The sequence below is a fragment of the Bufo gargarizans genome, chromosome 5, assembly GCF_014858855.1.
Source record: "Bufo gargarizans isolate SCDJY-AF-19 chromosome 5, ASM1485885v1, whole genome shotgun sequence".
Lineage (NCBI taxonomy): Eukaryota > Metazoa > Chordata > Amphibia > Anura > Bufonidae > Bufo > Bufo gargarizans.
In genome coordinates, this window is record NC_058084.1 from 282955042 (window position 1) to 282973702 (window position 18661).

The 18661-nt window shown below is 48.5% G+C and overlaps 1 protein-coding gene across 1 annotated transcript in view; it reads left to right on the top strand.

Annotated features, from left to right (window-relative positions):
* Positions 1-18661, top strand: part of NSUN2 (NOP2/Sun RNA methyltransferase 2) — a 64979-nt gene that overhangs the window by 38608 nt on the left and 7710 nt on the right. Inside the window, exons 13-15 of the mRNA XM_044294198.1 lie at positions 10526-10622; positions 12167-12330; positions 17437-17529. Coding sequence (XP_044150133.1) covers positions 10526-10622; positions 12167-12330; positions 17437-17529 — 354 coding nt within the window. The remainder of the gene's footprint in view (positions 1-10525; positions 10623-12166; positions 12331-17436; positions 17530-18661) is intronic.

The following is an 18661-nucleotide window of genomic DNA, read 5'->3' on the forward strand; positions in this document are numbered from 1 at the left end:
CTGCAATACACCCAGCCGGCACCCCTCATAGAACTGCCTATTCTTGTCCACAATTGCAGACAAGAATAGAAAATGTTCTATTTTTTTTTTTTTTTTTTTTTTTTGCTGAGTGTGCTCTCCGCACCTCTTCCGGCCCCATAGAGAATGAATGGGTCCTCCCCCATTCCCGATATTGCGGAACATTTGCGGATGTGTGAATTGCCCCTCAGTCCTTTATGCCAGGCTGTAGCTTGGATGTCGCCATTTCAGCCAAAACAATGTCACAGCTGCAGCAGGGATGGTGCAGCACTTCTAGATTGACTGATGCCTCCTGTTTTTTTTTTTATACACAAAACTATTATTTACACACAAAACTATTATAGGGGTTCTTCAGGACACAAAAAAAGTAAAAAAAAACATAAATTGATTCCTAAATGCCTTTAACCCGCAGGATACCAGCTTACGGCGCTGGTAACAGTGTCTCAAATCCCAGCGCCGTGCAGTTACGGCTCTCTGATCTGGCGGGCACAGGAGGTGTGCCCGCCCAATCAGCTGCAGGGGTCCGGCAGTCACTGATAGCCGGACTCCTGCTGTATGCGACGGCATCGGTGAAAACACAGCTGACTGAGGCATGTGCGGTACCCTGCCTGGTGTCCATCGGGTCCCTGTGCTGCTGTAACTGAGACCCGATGGCTTGGATGGTAGCCCGAGGTCTTACTTGGGCATCGTGGCTGCTTTCCGACCCCTGGATCTCACAGGCAGGAAGGCTGTAAGTGTATTTCACTGGTAATACACCTACAGCCAATGCATTACAATACAGAAGTATTGTAATGCATTGTAAAGGGGATCAGACACCCAAAAGTTGAAGTCCCAGAGTAGGACAAAAAATAAAGTGAAAAAAGAAGTAATAAAAAAAAGTTTTACCCCAAAAAATTCAGTTTCCAGTAAAAAAATAAATAAAAATAAGTCGTCCCACCAACCCCCCCTCCCCAAAAAAGGGAAACTGAAAAAAGTTGACATATTAGGTATCGCTGCGTCTGTATCAACCGACTCTATAAAAAAATCACAACCACACAATCAGATGAACGCCATAAAAAAATAAAAACCGTGCCAAAACAGCCATTTTCTGGTCATCTTGCGTATCAAAAAGTATAATACCAAGCGATCAAAAAGGCCTATTTAGCCCAAAATTGTACCAATCAAACCGTCATCTCATCCCGCAAAAAATTAGACCCTACCTAAGACAAACGGGCACAAAAAATAAAAAAAACAATGGCTCTCAGAAAATAGTAACACGAAAACAAGATTTTATTCTGTTCAAAAAGGCTTTCACTGTGTAAAGCTTAACAACCTAACACCGCATCTGTAACAACCTGCTCTATAAAAATATCACATAAGGCTACTTTCGCACCTGCATTTAGGTGCGGATCCGTCTGGTATCTGCACAGACGGATCCGCACCTATGATGCAAACGCTGGTATCCGTTCAGAACGGATCCGGCTGCATTACTATGTAAAAAAAAAAAAGTCTAAGTGTAAGTCAAATGGATCCGTCCTGACTTACATTGAAAGTCAATGGGGGACGGATCCGTTTACAATTGCACCATATTGTGTCAATGGAAGGATCCGTTTTGGCTCCGCATCGCCAGGCGGGCACCAAAACGCTGCAAGTCTCCAGAGCGGAATGGAGGCTGAACGGAGGCAAACTGATGCATTCTGAACGGATCCTTATCCATTCAGAATGCATTAGGGCTGAACTGATCCGTATTGGGCCGCTTGTGAAAGCCTTGAAACGGATCTCACAGGCGGACCCAGAAACGGCAGTGTGAAAGTAGCCTGAGATGACCCCTCCGGTGAATGGTGTAAAATATATATATATATATATATATATATATATATATATATATATATATATATATATATATATATATATATATATATAATTTTTTTTTCCCACTGCCTCACAAAAAGTAGAATACCAAGCTATCAAAAAGTCTTATGTACGCCAAAATGGTATCAATGGAAACTGTCACGAACCAGCAGGTGTGACCCCACTGTGCCTCGTGTCCTACCTCAAACCCCAAGTTATGGGGATAGACTTTCCCGAGGGGGAACACCAGGTCGCTACCTCTTGAGGAGAATAGATACACCAGGCAGCTGGTTCAGTTGTACCAGAAGGTACCTGAGAAAGTTACCAGAAGTACAGGTGTAGTCAGGCAGGTGGAGTTGTTACCAGGAGAAACGGGGCAGGACAGAAGGATGAGGCACAGGCGTAGTCAGACAGGCAAAAGGTCAGGTCAGGCAATCCGTGTCAGCAACGGGAAAGACAAGGCAAGCTGGCAGAGATCAGACGAGTAACAGAATCCAGGAACACAGGTACGAGTCGCGAACACAAGTGGTTATCGGGAACCTAAGCAGAGCAAAAGGATCTTGACACTGACGCATCTGAGAATGGGGCTGAGCCACTTATATATGCGCATGAGGGCTAGGATTGGTCAGCGAGGTCACATGACCGAACCCATAAAACCTAGGAAGTTCTGCAAAACAAAAAAAACAGCAGCAAGCATGCTGTGGTTAGGGCTGAGATGAAACTGTGGAGCAGATCCTCAGAACTACAGAACCTACACAAACAGAGCCCAGAGCTGCAGTGGTGAATGGGAAGCTCTGGCCATAGATCACCGCTGAGCACGGTGCCCAGGACCGCCGTGGTAAGCAGGGGAACAGCGGCGCACAGCAGCCACTGTTACAGAAACGTCACCTCATCCCGCAAAAAATTAGCCCCCATATAAGACAATCACTCAAAAAATAAAAACCAATGGCACCCGTAAACCAATCCATTAAAATCTGCGCTGCAAAAGCCATGTGCCCCCACAACAGTTTACCACCACATATGGGGTGTTGCCGTATTCAGGAGAAAATGGGCAACAAATTATGGGGTGCTTTTTCTCCAGCTACCCCTTGTAAAGATGAAGAATTTGGGGCTAAAGCAACATTTTATTGGAAGAAATTATTTTTATTTTCACAGCCAAGTGTTTCGAAATTCCATAAAACGCTTAGGGGGCAAAGTGCTCAGTACCCCCCCCCCCCCTTAACATATTCTTTAAGGAGTGTAGTTTCCAAAATGGGGTCACTTTTTGAGGATTACCAATGTCGGGGTCTCTTCAAATGCAAAATGGTGCCTAAAAACCATTCTACCAAAATCTGCCTCCAAAATCCATGTGGCGCTCTTCTCCTTCTGACCACTGCCACGTGCCCATAGGGCAGTTTACCGCCACCTATGGTTTTTCTGTAAACTCCAGAATCAGAGTAATATATAGAGTTTTATTTTGCTGTTAACACTTGCTGTTAACATAAAAAATCTACTATCTATTTTTAAATGTCACCTCCATTTTCCTTTTAGTTCTTGTGGAACCTCAAGGGTTAATGTTTGTAACATCAGTTTTGAGTAATTTAAGGGGTGTAGTTTCTAAAATGTGGTAATTTATTGGTGGTTTCCATTACGTAAACCCCTAAAAATCACTTTATAACTGAATTGGTGCTTTAAAAAAAGGGTTTGGGAAATCTTGTTGAAAATTTGAAAAATTGCTTCTAAACCTTCTAACGTCCTAACAAAATGACATTTACAAAATGATGCAAACATAAAGCAGACATATGGGGAATGTTAAGTAATAAATATTTCTCGCCCATTTTCCTTGGGGGACACAGACCTTGGGTATAGCTCAGCTCCCTAGGAGGCGTGACACGAAGTAAAACTGTTAAGCCCCTCCTCCATCAGCTATACCCTCAGCCTGGAGATAGAGGCTACCAGTTTTAGCTTAGTGTCCAAGGAGGCAAGACACTCCCTGCTACTGCAGGGCTGTTTTCTCCTTGTTATTTTTACTTTTTCTTCTAATTTTGTTATTTTATTTTTTCCTAGGGATACCAGAGACGCATTGACCTCTCTGCTCTCCCGGGGTTGAGCTGCGCCAGTGCCAACTTATCTGCACTGCTGCCTCCCCCACAGAAGCAATAGAAGGATCTGGGCAGCAATGGCTCCCCTACATCCCGCCAGCTAGGGGGTCGCCCGCACGCCAAGCCCCTCTTCCAGCTTCCTGCCACTGCGGTGCCAGTGGCTGAAGGGGCGACCCTGCTGGAAAGGACTGAGGGTGAAGACGTCGCACGGTGAGATGGCTATTCCAGCCCATACCCCGTCCCTATCTGCAGCATCTACCCCTCTGGGTAAGGGGGGCACCCGTGGTCGCTCATTCTGAGCGCTCATCTGCAGGACAATGCAGCACAGCAGCATCCTCAGCACCCCCACGCTTTTCCCCCCCACGCTGCTATCTTTCTCCCCCCCCTCCCCCTCATTCGGGGCTGACTCCATTTTTCTCTTCTCTCTCTCCCCCTTCCCGCCGAGAACGGGGGGCGGGGCTTAGCGGTCCCGGCAGGGGGCGGGGCTTCCGCGTGTCATTTTGGGGGCGGAGCTACGTTCTCCTTCACAGGAGACATTTCAAGCGCTGGAGGGGGCGGAGCTTGTTCCCCGCGCTTTCTGCTGAGGTTTCCCGCGCTTCCTCACTCCTGACAGGAAGCTGGGACACGGTGGGGGACTCTAACCTCCTGTGTACATCGCTCGGCTTCTGTGGGCGCTCTCTGCTGCTCACTGCTGTTCACTGCTTCTCTGCTGCTGCTGATCTGGGCCATCTCCTGACGTTCTTCTGAGGCACTGGTAGGACAGTTAACCCTCTCCTAACCCTCCTGGTCATAGCTGCTATAACCCTTTGTGGTCTCTATATTAGAGTACAACCACACTTCAGCATGTCAGATCCCACAGGTGCCCCCAAACCCTGGTACCATGCCTGTACCGCCTGTAAGGAACTTTTTCCGCGTGGGCAATCTGAGCCGCATTGCCTTGCATGTCAGGCCCCGGTGCAGGGCCCGCTTCCCGCTGCGCCCCCCGGTGCCTCTGAACCCCCTGACTGGGCTAGGTCTCTGTCTCAGGCGGTGGAAAGCCTTACACACGTAGTGGGCCGTCTCGTGGATAGACCGCCTCTCCCGCAGGCTGCCACAATCCCTGTCGCACCCGCTGGGACTACCGTTTCTGCCGCCCCCACTGGTTCCCTGCCTCCCAGCGAATCTTCCAGGGCCCGGCATACTCAGAAACGTTCAAGGGTTGAGCGCACATCTTCTCCAGATGCTTCGCTCTCTCCGCCATGCGTGCGAGCTCAGTCAAGTCTATCCTCTCAAAGGGATACGCTTTCTGAGGGAGAACTGGCGGATTCGGACGTGGACATGGACTCAGAGCTTCCGTCCAAATTGGCGTCCGCGGTGGGGCATCTTGTCACTAGCATCCGTGATACCTTTCAGCTACACGATGACCCCCCCAGCTCTGAACAGGCCGGCGTGTCCTTTCTCCGCCCCAAACAGGCCTCCAAGGTTTTTCCCATACACGCTGATTTTTCTTCTGTGGTATCCAAGGCTTGGACTCGGCCTAACGTCCGCTTTATTACACCCAAAAAGCTGGACATTTGTTATCCCTTTCCAGCGGATTCTGTGACCACGTGGACATCCCCGCCTAAGGTTGATCCTCCCGTGGCTCGCCTGTCCAAAAGCACTACTATTCCTGTACAGGACGGATCTTCCCTCCAGTCTGTTGAGGACCGTCGTACGGAATCCCTCTCCAAGGCCATATTTACTGCCTCTGGTTCGGCCCTTAGACCGGTCTTTGCCTCCGCCTGGGTTGGCAAAGCGGTCTCTGAATGGGGTTTGCAACTGGAACGGGAGTTAGGGTCGGACGTCCCTGTTCAGGACCTCCGTTCCTTAGCCCAACTAATTGTTCAGGCCGGAAAATTCGTCTGTGAGGCCTCCCTTGATGCGGGTGCCCTCATTGCCCGTTCCTCTGCCCTGGCAGTTTCTGTCAGGAGGGAACTCTGGCTGAAGGTTTGGGCGGCGGACGCCGCTTCCAAACGCTCTTTGGCCGGCCTACCATTCACGGGTTCCCGCCTGTTCGGAACCCGTCTGGACGAACTTATATCAGAGGCCACGGGTGGGAAGAGTACTCACCTCCCCCAGTCCAGGCCAATGGGCGCCCCCCGTGGTCGCGCTGGTTCGTCCCGTTTTCGGTCCTTTCGCAAGCCCACCGGGTCTAGACCCGCGGCCAGTTCTTCTTCCTCTGGCCCAGCCCAGGATAGACGCAAGAAGCCGTTTTTTCGGACGCAACCTACCTGGCGCAAGTCCCAGCCTGCACGGGCTCCCACAGGCCAGCAGCCCTCTGCCTGAAGGTGCGCCCCCACCCACCCGGGTGGGGGCCGCCTTCTCCTATTCAGGAACGTATGGCGGGCCCACATCTCAGACGCATGGGCGCTCGAGATTGTATCTTGCGGATACAAAATCGAATTTGCGTCCATTCCGCCAGACCGTTTCTTCCGATCCCGTCCTCCGCGAGATCCCGTACGAGTGGCCGCCTTCTTCGCGGCCATTCACTCTCTAATGGACAAGGGTGTCGTCGCCCCCGTGCCTCCGACGGAAAGGTTCAGGGGGTTCTACTCGAACCTCTTTGTGGTTCCCAAGAAGGAAGGCTCAGTGCGTCCGATCTTGGACCTAAAACGCCTGAACCGTTTTCTCCGACTGCAGAGATTCCGGATGGAGTCTCTCAGGTCCGCAGTGGCCTCCCTGGAAAGAGGGGATTTCATGGCCTCAATCGACATTCAGGATGCATACCTCCACGTTCCGGTTGCTCCATGTCATCACCGCTTCCTGCGCTTTGCGGTGGGGGATGATCACTTCCAATTCGTCGCCCTTCCCTTTGGTCTGGCGACTGCTCCTCGAGTGTTCACCAAGGTCCTGGCCCCTGTCTTGGCCCTTCTACGTTCAAGAAGTGTTTTTCTTCTCCCATACTTGGACGACATCCTGGTCAAGGCACCCTCCTTCTCTCAGACATCCCGCAGTGTGGAACTCACTCTGGAGACCCTGACGCGGTTCGGTTGGATTATCAACCACCCCAAATCTTCCCTTACCCCCTCCAGACGGCTGATCTTCCTGGGGATGCTCCTGGATACAGAGTTGGCGGAGGTCCGCCTTCCGTCGGACAAGCGTCTGGCCCTTCGCGGGTCGGTTCGCAGTCTCCTCCGTCATCACCGCCCTTCCCTCAGATCCAGCATGCGGTTGTTGGGAAAGATGGTTGCCTGTTTCGAAGCGGTGCCGTTCGCACAATTCCGATCCCGCACCTTTCAGAGGGCAATTCTGTCGGCCTGGGACAAATCACTGAGGAGTCTGGACAGGACCTTTCTTCTGCCTCCCCTGGCTCGAGCTTCCCTCGGCTGGTGGTTGCATATCCCTCTAAGGGGGAAGTCCTTCCTTCCACTGAACTGGCTGGTGATTACCACAGATGCCAGCTTACGGGGGTGGGGGGGGGTTTTCCCTCCCCGGTCCGTCCAGGGCGTTTGGTCTCTATCGGAGTCCAGACTTCCAATCAATATTCTGGAACTGAGGGCGATTCTTCTGTCCCTCAGACACTGGACCCATCTGCTGAGGGGCCACCCTGTTCGGATCCAATCGGACAATGCCACGGCTGTGGCATACATAAACCATCAGGGAGGCACTCGCAGCGATGCAAGAGGTGACCCTCATTCTCCTCTGGGCGGAGACGCACGTGCCGGCCTTATCTGCGATTTACATCCCGGGGGTGGACAACTGGGCGGCGGATTTCCTCAGCCGGTCCACCATCGACCCAGGAGAATGGTCCCTGCACCCAGAGGTGTTCGAAGCCCTTTGTCTTCGCTGGGGTCGCCCCGACGTGGACCTCATGGCCTCCAAATTCAACCACAAGGTCCCCCTATACCTGGCCAGGGCACGGGACCCGAAGGCATACGGCGCCGACGCGCTCGTCCTTCCGTGGCGCGAATTCTCCCTTCTGTACGTCTTTCCTCCTTTTCCCCTCCTGCCACGGGTTCTTCGGAGGATCGCGGCAGAGGGCGTCCCCGCGATTCTAATCGCCCCGGATTGGCCCCGCCGGTCTTGGTACGCCGACCTAATGTTGCTGTTGGCAGACGCACCGTGGCCACTGCCCTCCAGGGAAGACCTTCTCTCTCAGGGACCGATCTTCCACGAGCATTTAGGCTCGCTACGTTTGACGGCGTGGCTATTGAGACCGCCGTCTTAACGCGACGGGGTTTCTCCGCGGACGTAGTCCGCACCATGATCCGGGCTCGTAAGCCCGTATCCTCTAGGATCTACTATCGGGTTTGGAGGTCCTATCTGGGGTTCTGTGAGTCCCGGAGCATCCCACCTCTCCGGTTTTCTCTTCCCACAATCCTGTCCTTCCTCCAGTCGGGTCTGGACCTGGGGCTGTGCCTCAGTTCTCTGAAGGGTCAGATTTCGGCGCTGTCTATTCTTCTCCAGCGTCCCCTGGCCCCTCTAGGGCCAATTAAGACCTTTTTACAAGGGGTGGCTCACTCTGTTCCGCCGTACCGCCCTCCAGTTCCTTCCTGGGACCTGAATGTGGTGCTCTCGGCGCTCCAATCAGCCCCCTTCGAGCCTTTACGGGAGGTCTCCCTTCGCCTTCTGTCCTGCAAGGTCATCTTTCTTGTGGCCGTCACGTCTCTCCGACGGGCGTCGGAGTTAGCGGCTCTTTCTTGCTCCGAACCTTTCCTGATCTTCCACCAGGATAAGGTTGTGCTTCGGCCTGTCCCGACTTTCCTGCCAAAGGTGGTCTCCGCCTTTCACATCAATGAGGACATCGTCCTTCCGTCGCTCTGTCCCTCTCCTTCCCACCCCAGAGAACGGGAACTGCACCGTCTGGATGTGGTCAGGGCGTTGAGGATTTACTTGGAGGTCACCGGGTCCTTTCGGCGCACGGACTCCCTGTTTGTGGTTCCGGAGGGTTCGCGCAAAGGGTTGGCGGTCTCCAAGGTGGCTATTGCCCGTTTCATTAAACTGGCGGTGTCTGAGGCTTATCGAGCCAAGGGCAGGCCTCCGCCTTTTGGCGTCACTGCTCATTCCACCAGAGCAGTCGGAGCTTCCTGGGCGCAGAGGCATCGGGCCTCGGCTGAACAGTTGTGCAAAGCAGCCACTTGGTCCTCTCTGCACACTTTCACAAAGTTCTATAGGGTGCATACGCATGCATCAGCGGATGCTGCGTTGGGCCGCCTGGTTTTGCAGGCAGCGGTTTCCTGATGCTCTGGTGGTGTTCCGCCTCGGGTTTGTGGTCCCTCCCTTCTTGGACTGCTCTTGAACGTCCCAAGGTCTGTGTCCCCCAAGGAAAATGGGCGAGAAAAGGAGATTTTTGTATAACTTACCAGTTAAATCTCTTTCTCGCTCTTCCTTGGGGGACACAGCACCCACCCTTCTGTGTTTGGTTACAGGGTTATGGTCTGGCGCCCCGTTGGGTTGCTGGCTGGTTGTTTCCGTTATTGGTTGTTATCCTTTCACTACTTGGACACGCAACTGGTAGCCTCTATCTCCAGGCTGAGGGTATAGCTGATGGAGGAGGGGCTTAACAGTTTTACTTAGTGTCACGCCTCCTAGGGAGCTGAGCTATACCCAAGGTCTGTGTCCCCCAAGGAAGAGCGAGAAAGAGATTTAACTGGTAAGTTATACAAAAATCTCCTTTTCATGAGGTATCACTTTCTGTTTTAAAAGTAGAAAAATCCAAATTTAGAAAATTGTGACTTTCCAAATTTTGGGTACATTTTGGATTATTTTATAAATAAAGGTGAAATATATTGACTCAAATTTACCACTGTCATGAAGTACAATGTGTCACGAGAAAACAGTCTCAGAATGGCTTGGATAAGTAAATGTGTTCCAAAGTTATTCCCACATAAAGTGACACATGTCTGATTTGCAAAAATCGGCCTGGGATTTAAGGTGAAAAGTGGCTCTGTACTGAAGGGGTGAATTATTTATAATGGCTTATAGTTTAGGGGGCAATCAGTGGAAAAATTAAAATGGCTGCTGATTACTGAGCACAGAATCCGTCCTAATAATTGTACACAGCAGGACGGCCTATGTCAGACTACAGAGCAGGAGTTTTCTACCTGCAGCAGCACTGTGAGGCAGATCAAGGCTGAGATGAGCGCTTATCTGTGTCCATGGGCCTCAGAACAGAGCTCCTCTCACCTCGTACTCACAGGGTGAAGTATAGGAAAGTAGACCACCTGAGAGTATGAGGTGAGGTGAGGTCCATGGGCACATAATGTGCTTCACAGTGCTGATGCAGGCAGAGACTGGAGCTTACATAGGGCTTCTGTGCTATGCATTCTGACATAGGCCATCCTGCTGTGTGATTAGGACTGATTCCATGCTAGTAATCTGACAGTGGCCATTTTAATTTCTTAACCGATTTCCCCCTAGACTAAATGAGCCATAATTAAGGATTTGATTTAGGAATCGGTTTATAATAACATTTTTTTATTTTTATTTTTTTATCCAACATCCCCTTTAAAAGAAATGCATGTATCTCTATGATGATTGGTTTAGTAGAACCACAGGATTGCATACAAAGATTTACAAAAATATTAGGGAAATGTTTTTTGGCAACTCACGTCATGACTTCACTTTCTCTATTTCAGTCTAAGAATACTGCCACATCATCAGAACACGGGTGGATTTTTTGTAGCTGTATTAATAAAGAAGGCTGCTATGCCTTGGAACAGAAGACAGCCCAAGGTGAACTGTAATATACTATTGTAGAAGTGTACATTACTTTGATCCCCGCTCCTCTCCACTTCCTGTTATCATGCGTGATATGCTGTCATCCGCTTGGACTGCCCATTCAGCCAGTCAATGGCCACAGCAGTAACCCACTTCAGCAGTGTCCCCCCCCCTCCACACACACACACACACACACACTTCCCCAATATACAGAGACATTGGCGTTTTTCAAATTCAGTTTTGTAAAAGTGATAAATGGAGGTCATTATACCCAGCATGAGGTCAAAGGTGTTGATCCATTATCCTAATTGGAGTCAGTAGGTGATAAAGACTTCCCAGAAAAGTGTCAAAACGGCATTGTATGTGGAAGACAATAGATGTCTAACCTCCCCGCCTCTATTCAAGCTTGGCTTCTCTATTGTCTGCCACATACAATGCTGTCTTGACACCTTTTTCTGGGAGGTCGTTATCACCTACTGACTCCAATTAGGATAATGGAATCAACACCTTTGACCCCATGCTGGGTATAATGACCTCTGACCCCATGCTGGGTATAATTATCAGATGTTGATTCAGTTACATATTTATTCCCAGAGAATTCTTGTACGGTCACTCATAATTGAGAAAGCTCGTTGGAAGAACGAGTGAAACGTTTTCAAGAAATCTTTCGAATTGGACACTTTTCTGGCATTGTGAACCATGTTTGAATGTGCCCCAGTAAAGATCACCAAAAAAGATGTATATGCTGAACCCATCCATAGCACCCCATCAATTTGGCAAATGCCAAGTTTTTTTTCCCTTCTCTGCATAGAATTACATTTATGAATTGAAGGAAATCGGTGTGTGCCTATAAATATGGCACTGCCATCTATCAGGGGATGCTCTTTAAAGGGGTTTTCCAGGTTCTAGGCATTGAAGTGAATATACTTAGGGTAGGTCATCCATATCGGAACTGAGGAGGTCTGACGCCTCAGACAGTTTTGAATTTAACAAGTTTCCATGTGAAAGTGGAACCCAGCTGTATAAAAAAACAAACTAAAAAACTAAAATTGATAGCAGCATATTTGGCTTTTTGAACTCCTTTTCCTGTAGGTGTTTGGTTGGTTTGTATCTTTTTTGAAGGAATACTGAATAATAGTTTTTTATCTGTTCTTGAAATACTATTCCAATAATGACTGCCGTGGGAGTTTTACTGCTCAACTCCAGATAACATGTGATACAAACTGTTTTAAAGGGAGTCTGTCACCTCCACCTCTCTGCCTTTGCCCGCCCTCCAAGTCCAGACCTATCGATGAGGCTTGGAGGGCAGGCAAAGGCAGAGACTGGGGAGGAATAAAGTGAAAAGGCAGAGCAGCCTGGGCACTTGCGATTGCTCATTTGCATTTGAATTAAACTTCGTTTTTCCTGCTTGTGCAAGTCTAAAGAAAAGAACAAAGGTACCATTACAATCCTGTATAGGTGTGCTACAGAGCCATGTAAGCACTGGATATGGCCATATGGAGGTGACAGACTCCCTTTAACCTCCTCCTGACCCGAAACGCGATCTGCTTTTTTTGCAGGCACTGCGGAGGGCTCCCGCTGCTGTGCCAGATGTACCAGTAGTTACTGATGTTGCGGAAGAGGTCACAGAATCAACATCTGAGCCAGCAATGGTTACAGCTGATGTGGAGAATGAAGGCACCAAACCTGAGAGTGATTCGGTTAAAAAAGACAGTGTGTGTGGGTAGGTCATTAAACTTTAGTATTTATATTTATTTTATTTACCACCTGAATCTATTTAAGAGGTTGTCCACTCGCATAAAGTTTTTTTGTAAGGCACTTTTCAGTGGTCTAAAATAACAAGAGTACAAAATAATCCCATGCCAGCTCTTTACTGGCCCACTGCCTGTTTTTACCAGGCTCTAGCAAACGGTTGACTTGAGGGTCGTAGAGGATTGGAAAGGTGAGCGCTACTTTATTTTGTAAACAGTTTGAAAAAATGTTATGTGGTTGAGCACCCCCTTGAAGACCATAGAAATAGAGATGCGGGTATCTCCATTGGTGCCTTTCTTTTGTTGCATATTACTGTAAAGAAAGGTATTTGGGGCAATAGTTTCTGAATGTATGTTTAATGATTCAAACTTGAAAAATAAGTATCTGAACTGAATGTTTTAAATTTAAATCATTGGGGGACACAGGAGACCATGGGTATAGCTGCTGCTACAAGGAGGCAACAAAGTGTTAGCTCCTCCTTTCAGCTATTCCCCTCCTGCAGTGACTGAACTAATCAGTTTTAGCTTAGTGTCTGTAGGAGGCAGACCTCTCTCTCTGCTTTGCAGGGCAACTGCTACAGTTTTCTTTTCTTTTACTTTCACTTTCTTCCCCTTTAGGTTCGGGAAACAGATGCTTTGCCTCTCTGTTTACCCGGGGAGGAAGGCCGATGTCAGTTCCCCTCATCGCCCAACCTTCCCCAAGAAGGCAAAGTGGACCAGGGCAGCCCAGCTCCCCTGCATCCCACCAGCCATGGTGTCACCTGCATTTCTGCAGCCCCCCTCCCCCTCCGCCTCACTACTACCTCAGTGCTAATGGCTGAGGAGGTAACCCCAAGGGGGTGGGGGTGAAGAGGAGTAAGATGGAGTGAGTATGGTGAGCACAGGGCAATTATAACTCCCACCACCTCCCCCTGTAATTTCCACCCCACCTCTCCATTCCGCTCTTCCTCCCCCATTCCACTGAAGTGCTCCTTTCAGCCTGCATTCCCTACCGGCCTTGGTTTTCTCCTTTGTGGGCCCCCCCCCCCCCCCCCCCTTCACCTCCAGGGCAGTCCGATAGCATTTCCCAGCGGTTAGATCCTCTCCCGGGTCGACTGCTGCACCCTGCTATTGGGCGTCCTGTATACCCATCCCAGGCTTCTTCATCCGTCATTTGGCCATCTCATGGCTGTTCGTCCCATCCTCCTTTCCCGGCCAGAAGTTCTTCTGATTATTCCGATACTGTGGCCTATACTGTATGGCCTCCTCAGGTGGAGTATTGCACTACCACTAGATATGGCCCCATTCTCAGGTGGAGAATTTGCCTTAGCCCTAACCTTTTTATCTGCTACTGTATTGTTCCCTTCTCAGGCTCGGGGTTTACTGCCACCCCGCTAGCCGTGGTGGCTCCCACGTTGCTCCCTTCCCCACATCTTTCGCTGGGTATTGGTTTTGTGTTTTCTTACACTTGGCCTTTTGTTCCACAACGTGTTTCGTCCCTGGTTTGTAGGCTGTAGCTCCTACTGTGTCCCTCCTTCTACAGGTGAAACCTTCACACTGGTCCTAGGTGTGGTGACTGTATCTATATTTCACTCTCAGGTGGACCTTCGGCTCATTTTACGCTACCAATGAATGCTGTTGCTCCGACAAGTGTGGTCTTTCTGCTGGCTTGGTGGCGTAGCAGACATGCCCATTCATTCCTGAGGACCTGGTCATCTGCATTACTTCCTTCATAAAACCAGGCATTTGCAATGGCATGAATGCTATAGCTGATGAGCCCCTTTACTTCGGGTGCGCACTATTGCGGTGTTCTTCAGTTGGCATAGCTTCCTCGCTTCTATGGCTCTTGTCTACCACGTTGTTTCCGTCACAAGTGGGACATGGGCGCTAACAGTTGATGCTGTGACATCAGCACTGCCTCTCTTAAGACATGAGTAATGACTCTGACATGTCCTTCAATAGTTAACATACTTCTTCATGGCTCATTCTGTAAGTCTGCTACATTACTCCCCCCACTAGGCAGAGCCGGGTTATTGTCACTTCTTGCCACCTCTAATAGAGGTTTCGTTGCTTGAACGCAACACCCTTTCCACTTTGTACCAGTGTTTCTCTGGTACTGTTGGGACATTGGATATCGTCATCACACTCCCTTACTGGAGGAGTACTTCTATTATCTCTAAAACTGATGACCACATTCTCCACTTCAGGCAGAGTTGCTACACTGACAGTATGTGGTCTCTGACGAGGCTTCCCACCTCCGATGTTTCTGGCGTCTGCTTTGCTTCTACCCATCCCCAAGGTATTTTGTTCTTTGGCCTACAGGTGGGCATGTCTGATTCAGGCAGTTTTCTCTGTGGAGTATCAGGCAGCTTCTCTCGTTAGAAGTCTCACGAGGAGTATCCTGCGGTCCTTACCTTTTTGATTCTGCTTCCATGAGTGTATTCCTGGGGAGTGTATGTGCTCTCTCTCTCATGGATCGTAGCCCGCTCCGTTTTCTCAGGCTGTCTAAAGCCAGTCATGTTATGGTTCTATATCCAGCATTACTCACATTCTTCGTCTTGTCCAGTGACAGTGGTTATTTTGGCCACACCCTTATGCCTCATTCCTCTCTGCTGCACAGCTGAGATGCTATTGAATCATTGCCCCGAGGACAATGTTTTTTCCTCTGACTTCTCCCCAGTGGCCTATGGCCTTTCAATTTATACCTCTAACTAACTGGCTCCCGTTGTAATTTTTTTTCATCTCCCTTTGCCGTCCTTTATATCTTATTGATTGAATTCCATAATTTTTATTCTCTTCTCGTGCTGGATCTTTTACAAACGGGTGGCTACTGTGTTTTTCTCTTGCAAATTGTTCCACAGATGTCACCTCATCTACCTTGGAGATTGCTAGAGGACTGGTCCTCTGCCATCTTCCTAGTGATTCCTTCCAAATTATAAAGTTTTTTCCTGTGTAGAAATATCCCATCCATATGCTTACACATTTAATAAGATCTTGTCTGGGTCCCCTTGTTGCTCGTTTGCCAGTTCTCATTCATACACGGATTCTACAGACCCATTTCCGTGAGTTGACCAAACTCGTGTTTATTTTTATTTTTTTGTTTTTGTGGGGCCTATTGTCATGCAAGACATCTTGGCTTTCCAGTCCAGGCTTCTACTGCAGTTTTGTGATCCTTGATATCCAATTGATCCTTCTTCAGTCGTCAGACGTGCTTATCCTTCTTGTGGATATTCTGTGCTGCTCTGAAGTCTCTCGAGCCCTTGGGCTTCCTTTAACTGGGGGTTTCCTCTTTCTACCCAGTCTGAGCCACTGCGTGTTCTTCGCTCTCTGGCTGGACTTCCGGGTTTATGCTCTTCCTGTCCCATTCAGGGCTTCCTGTGCATCCTTTCCCTGCGTTTTAAAGCGGGACCTTATAGCCGGCCTTAGATTTGTTCTGGATTCTGTTCCATCACCATGGTACTCTTTAGAACGTCCCATGGTCTCCTGTGTCCCCCAATGATACGAGGGAGAAAATAGGATTTTAGTTCTTACTTGTAAAATCCTTTTCTCGCTAAGTTCACTGGGGGACACAGCACCCACCCAGTACATACATCGCTGGCTTTTCCTGATGGGTCCTACCTGTTCTTGGTTCGGACCTATCTCCAGTTATCTTCTTACTCGTTTTTTCTGTTGGCTTCTCCTGGAATGCTCCTACTGCTTTTGTACAAACTGATTAGCTGAGAGGAGGAGCTAACTTTTTTTGGCCTAGTCTCTCCTCCTAGTAGCAGCAGCTATACCCATGGGCTCCTGTGTCCCCCAATGAACTTGGCGAGAAAAGGATTTAACAGGTAAGGGTACTTAACACTAACATTTTTCTTTTCCAGTATTAAATTCCGTCCTAGGGGTTCAATACGGGAAAAAAAACTGATCAGTTTTATCCTAATGCATTCTGAATGGAGTGCACTCCATTCAGGATGCATCAGTTCAGTCCCTCTTACGTATTTTGGCCGGAGAAAATACTGCAGCATGCTGTGTTTTTCTCTCTGGCCCAAAATACTGAACACTTGCCAGAATTTCTGTTGCAATGTATTAGTGCCGGATCAGCATTAAAATTACCACATTGACTGATCCATTCTTCCGGTCTGCGCATGCACGGACCTTTAAATCTTTGAAAAAATAAATACTGGCTCTGTTTTTCCGGATGACGCTGGAGAGACAGATCCGGTATTTCAATGCATTTGTCAGACGGATCCGGATCCATCTGACAAATGCATCAGTTTGCGTCTGGAACTGCCTGCCCGAATCCTGACGCAAGTGTGAAAGTAGCCTAAGCACAAAAATCCTATTATTAAGGTCAGTTTATTATTAAGGTCAGTTTATTATTAAGGCCAGTTTATTATTAAGGCCTGCCGAATCTGTACTACAGTGTACACATGTGTGCTGGCGGTAGTCCGCCTGGCCCAATTCACTATAATGGGGAGTGGCGTAGAGGCGGCTGGACAAATAACTGCTGCACGCAGTGTGAGACTGGCCTAAAAAAGTTTGTGTAGAGGTGTCATGTAAAGCAGACTCCTTTTTTAAACTTATTAGGCTAAATGCACACGATCAGGATTGCGTGCGGAAAATCCGCACTGTAGGTTATGTACATTTTATTCTATGAGAATTTGGAATGCTCAGTACACACGATGCAGATTTTTTCCGCACGGATTTTGACCGGCGGTGCGGATTTTAAAATCCGCAGCATGTCAATTTATTTTATTTTTTCTGACCGGATTTTCTTCATTCACTTAGTAAAATCTGCACGCAAATCCGCATGCAAATCTGCACCAATTGATGCGGATTGACCGCACAGATTTGCCTCCGAACTCATCAAATTGATAAGAATTTGGCTTAAATGAGTGTTTGAGCTGTCAGAGAACTAGAGATGAGGGATACAGATCAAGCCATCAGTGCAGCTCTCTGACCGATTTCCTGAGGAGAAGTCTGCAAATACTGACGTTGAAGGCTGGAGAGAAAAATCGGTTGAACATTTTTAGACCAATTGACAGAAGGATTTTATTCCAAGATAAGTAGAATGCAATAATAAAAATATTTTCCAAACATTTTACTCCTGTGTACAGGCCTCCACCATCCAAAAAAATGAAGTTATTTGGATTTAAAGAAGATCCATTTGTTTTTCTGTCAGAGGATGATCCAATCTTTCCCCCTATACAGTAAGTGATTTTATTTTTATTTTTTCCACAACAGAATTGTGCATCATATAAAAAGCGAGGAGGTATATGGGCTTGTTGTGCCTCACAGCATTCTGTAGATCAATGGTATACATTTCAGAAGGGCTTTTAACACATACAAAACAGCCTCAAAATCATATTGGTCAGGTTTACATTGCATGGAGCATTCTGTACCCAGCAGTGTATACCATCCCATAAGACGCATCTATGTTTTAGAGGACAATAAGACCCCTAACAAGCCCTCAGCTCCGACCCCAATGTGAATGACCCCCCCGTTGCCTCGTGTCAGCCCTCGGCAGCCCCCGTTGAGCCCCTATTGTCTCATGTTTAATAAAATAAATAAACCACTTAACTCTCCTTCTCCTGAACACCACCGCTCCTCACCGCCCGCGCTCTTTTTTTTTTTTCCTCCTGCTTTCGGCTGTGCTGTGAACCGGCGCGCGCCCAGTGTGAGGTCAGAGCGCCCCCACGCTGTGCGCAGCCACAGCAGTCTACAGCCGAGGACCAGGAAGCGGTGAGTACAGAGCCTTCCCGCTACCTCTGGTACTAATAAACGCTTCCATAATGGAAGCGCTCATTAGTATTTGCCCCATAAGACGCAGGGGAAAAAAATGCATCTTATGGGGCGAAAAATACAGTACCCGCCGAGCGGGAAATGGATTGACATTTTTAATGTATTGGAAAGCAAAAAAGGCTTACACGATCATTTGAAGTTAAATCTGGCTGCACATTTATTTCCTGATATTGTTAAGATGGCCATACACATTAGGTTAATGTCAGCCAAGCCCACGAATTTCGCAAACCGACCTACCAACCAGTGTGTAGGGGGATGTCCCACCTTTGTCCCGATAGCAGATTAAAATACAAGATGACGGATCCACTTGTTTTCAGGGGAGATAAGCTTCTGCTAGAGGTGTCTGGCAGCTGCTTACTCCCCTCTCCACATGCAGAACACATATTCAGCCTAGCCAAGCATGCATATATATGGGGGGTTAGGAGGAATAGCTGTTCTAGTGTAGACCAGCTATAGTTACTGGTTAGTTCTCCCCTGTATTAATGTGCTAACACAAACTAAGGTGACTCTATTAGGGCTTCTTTACAAATGTCTGACTTA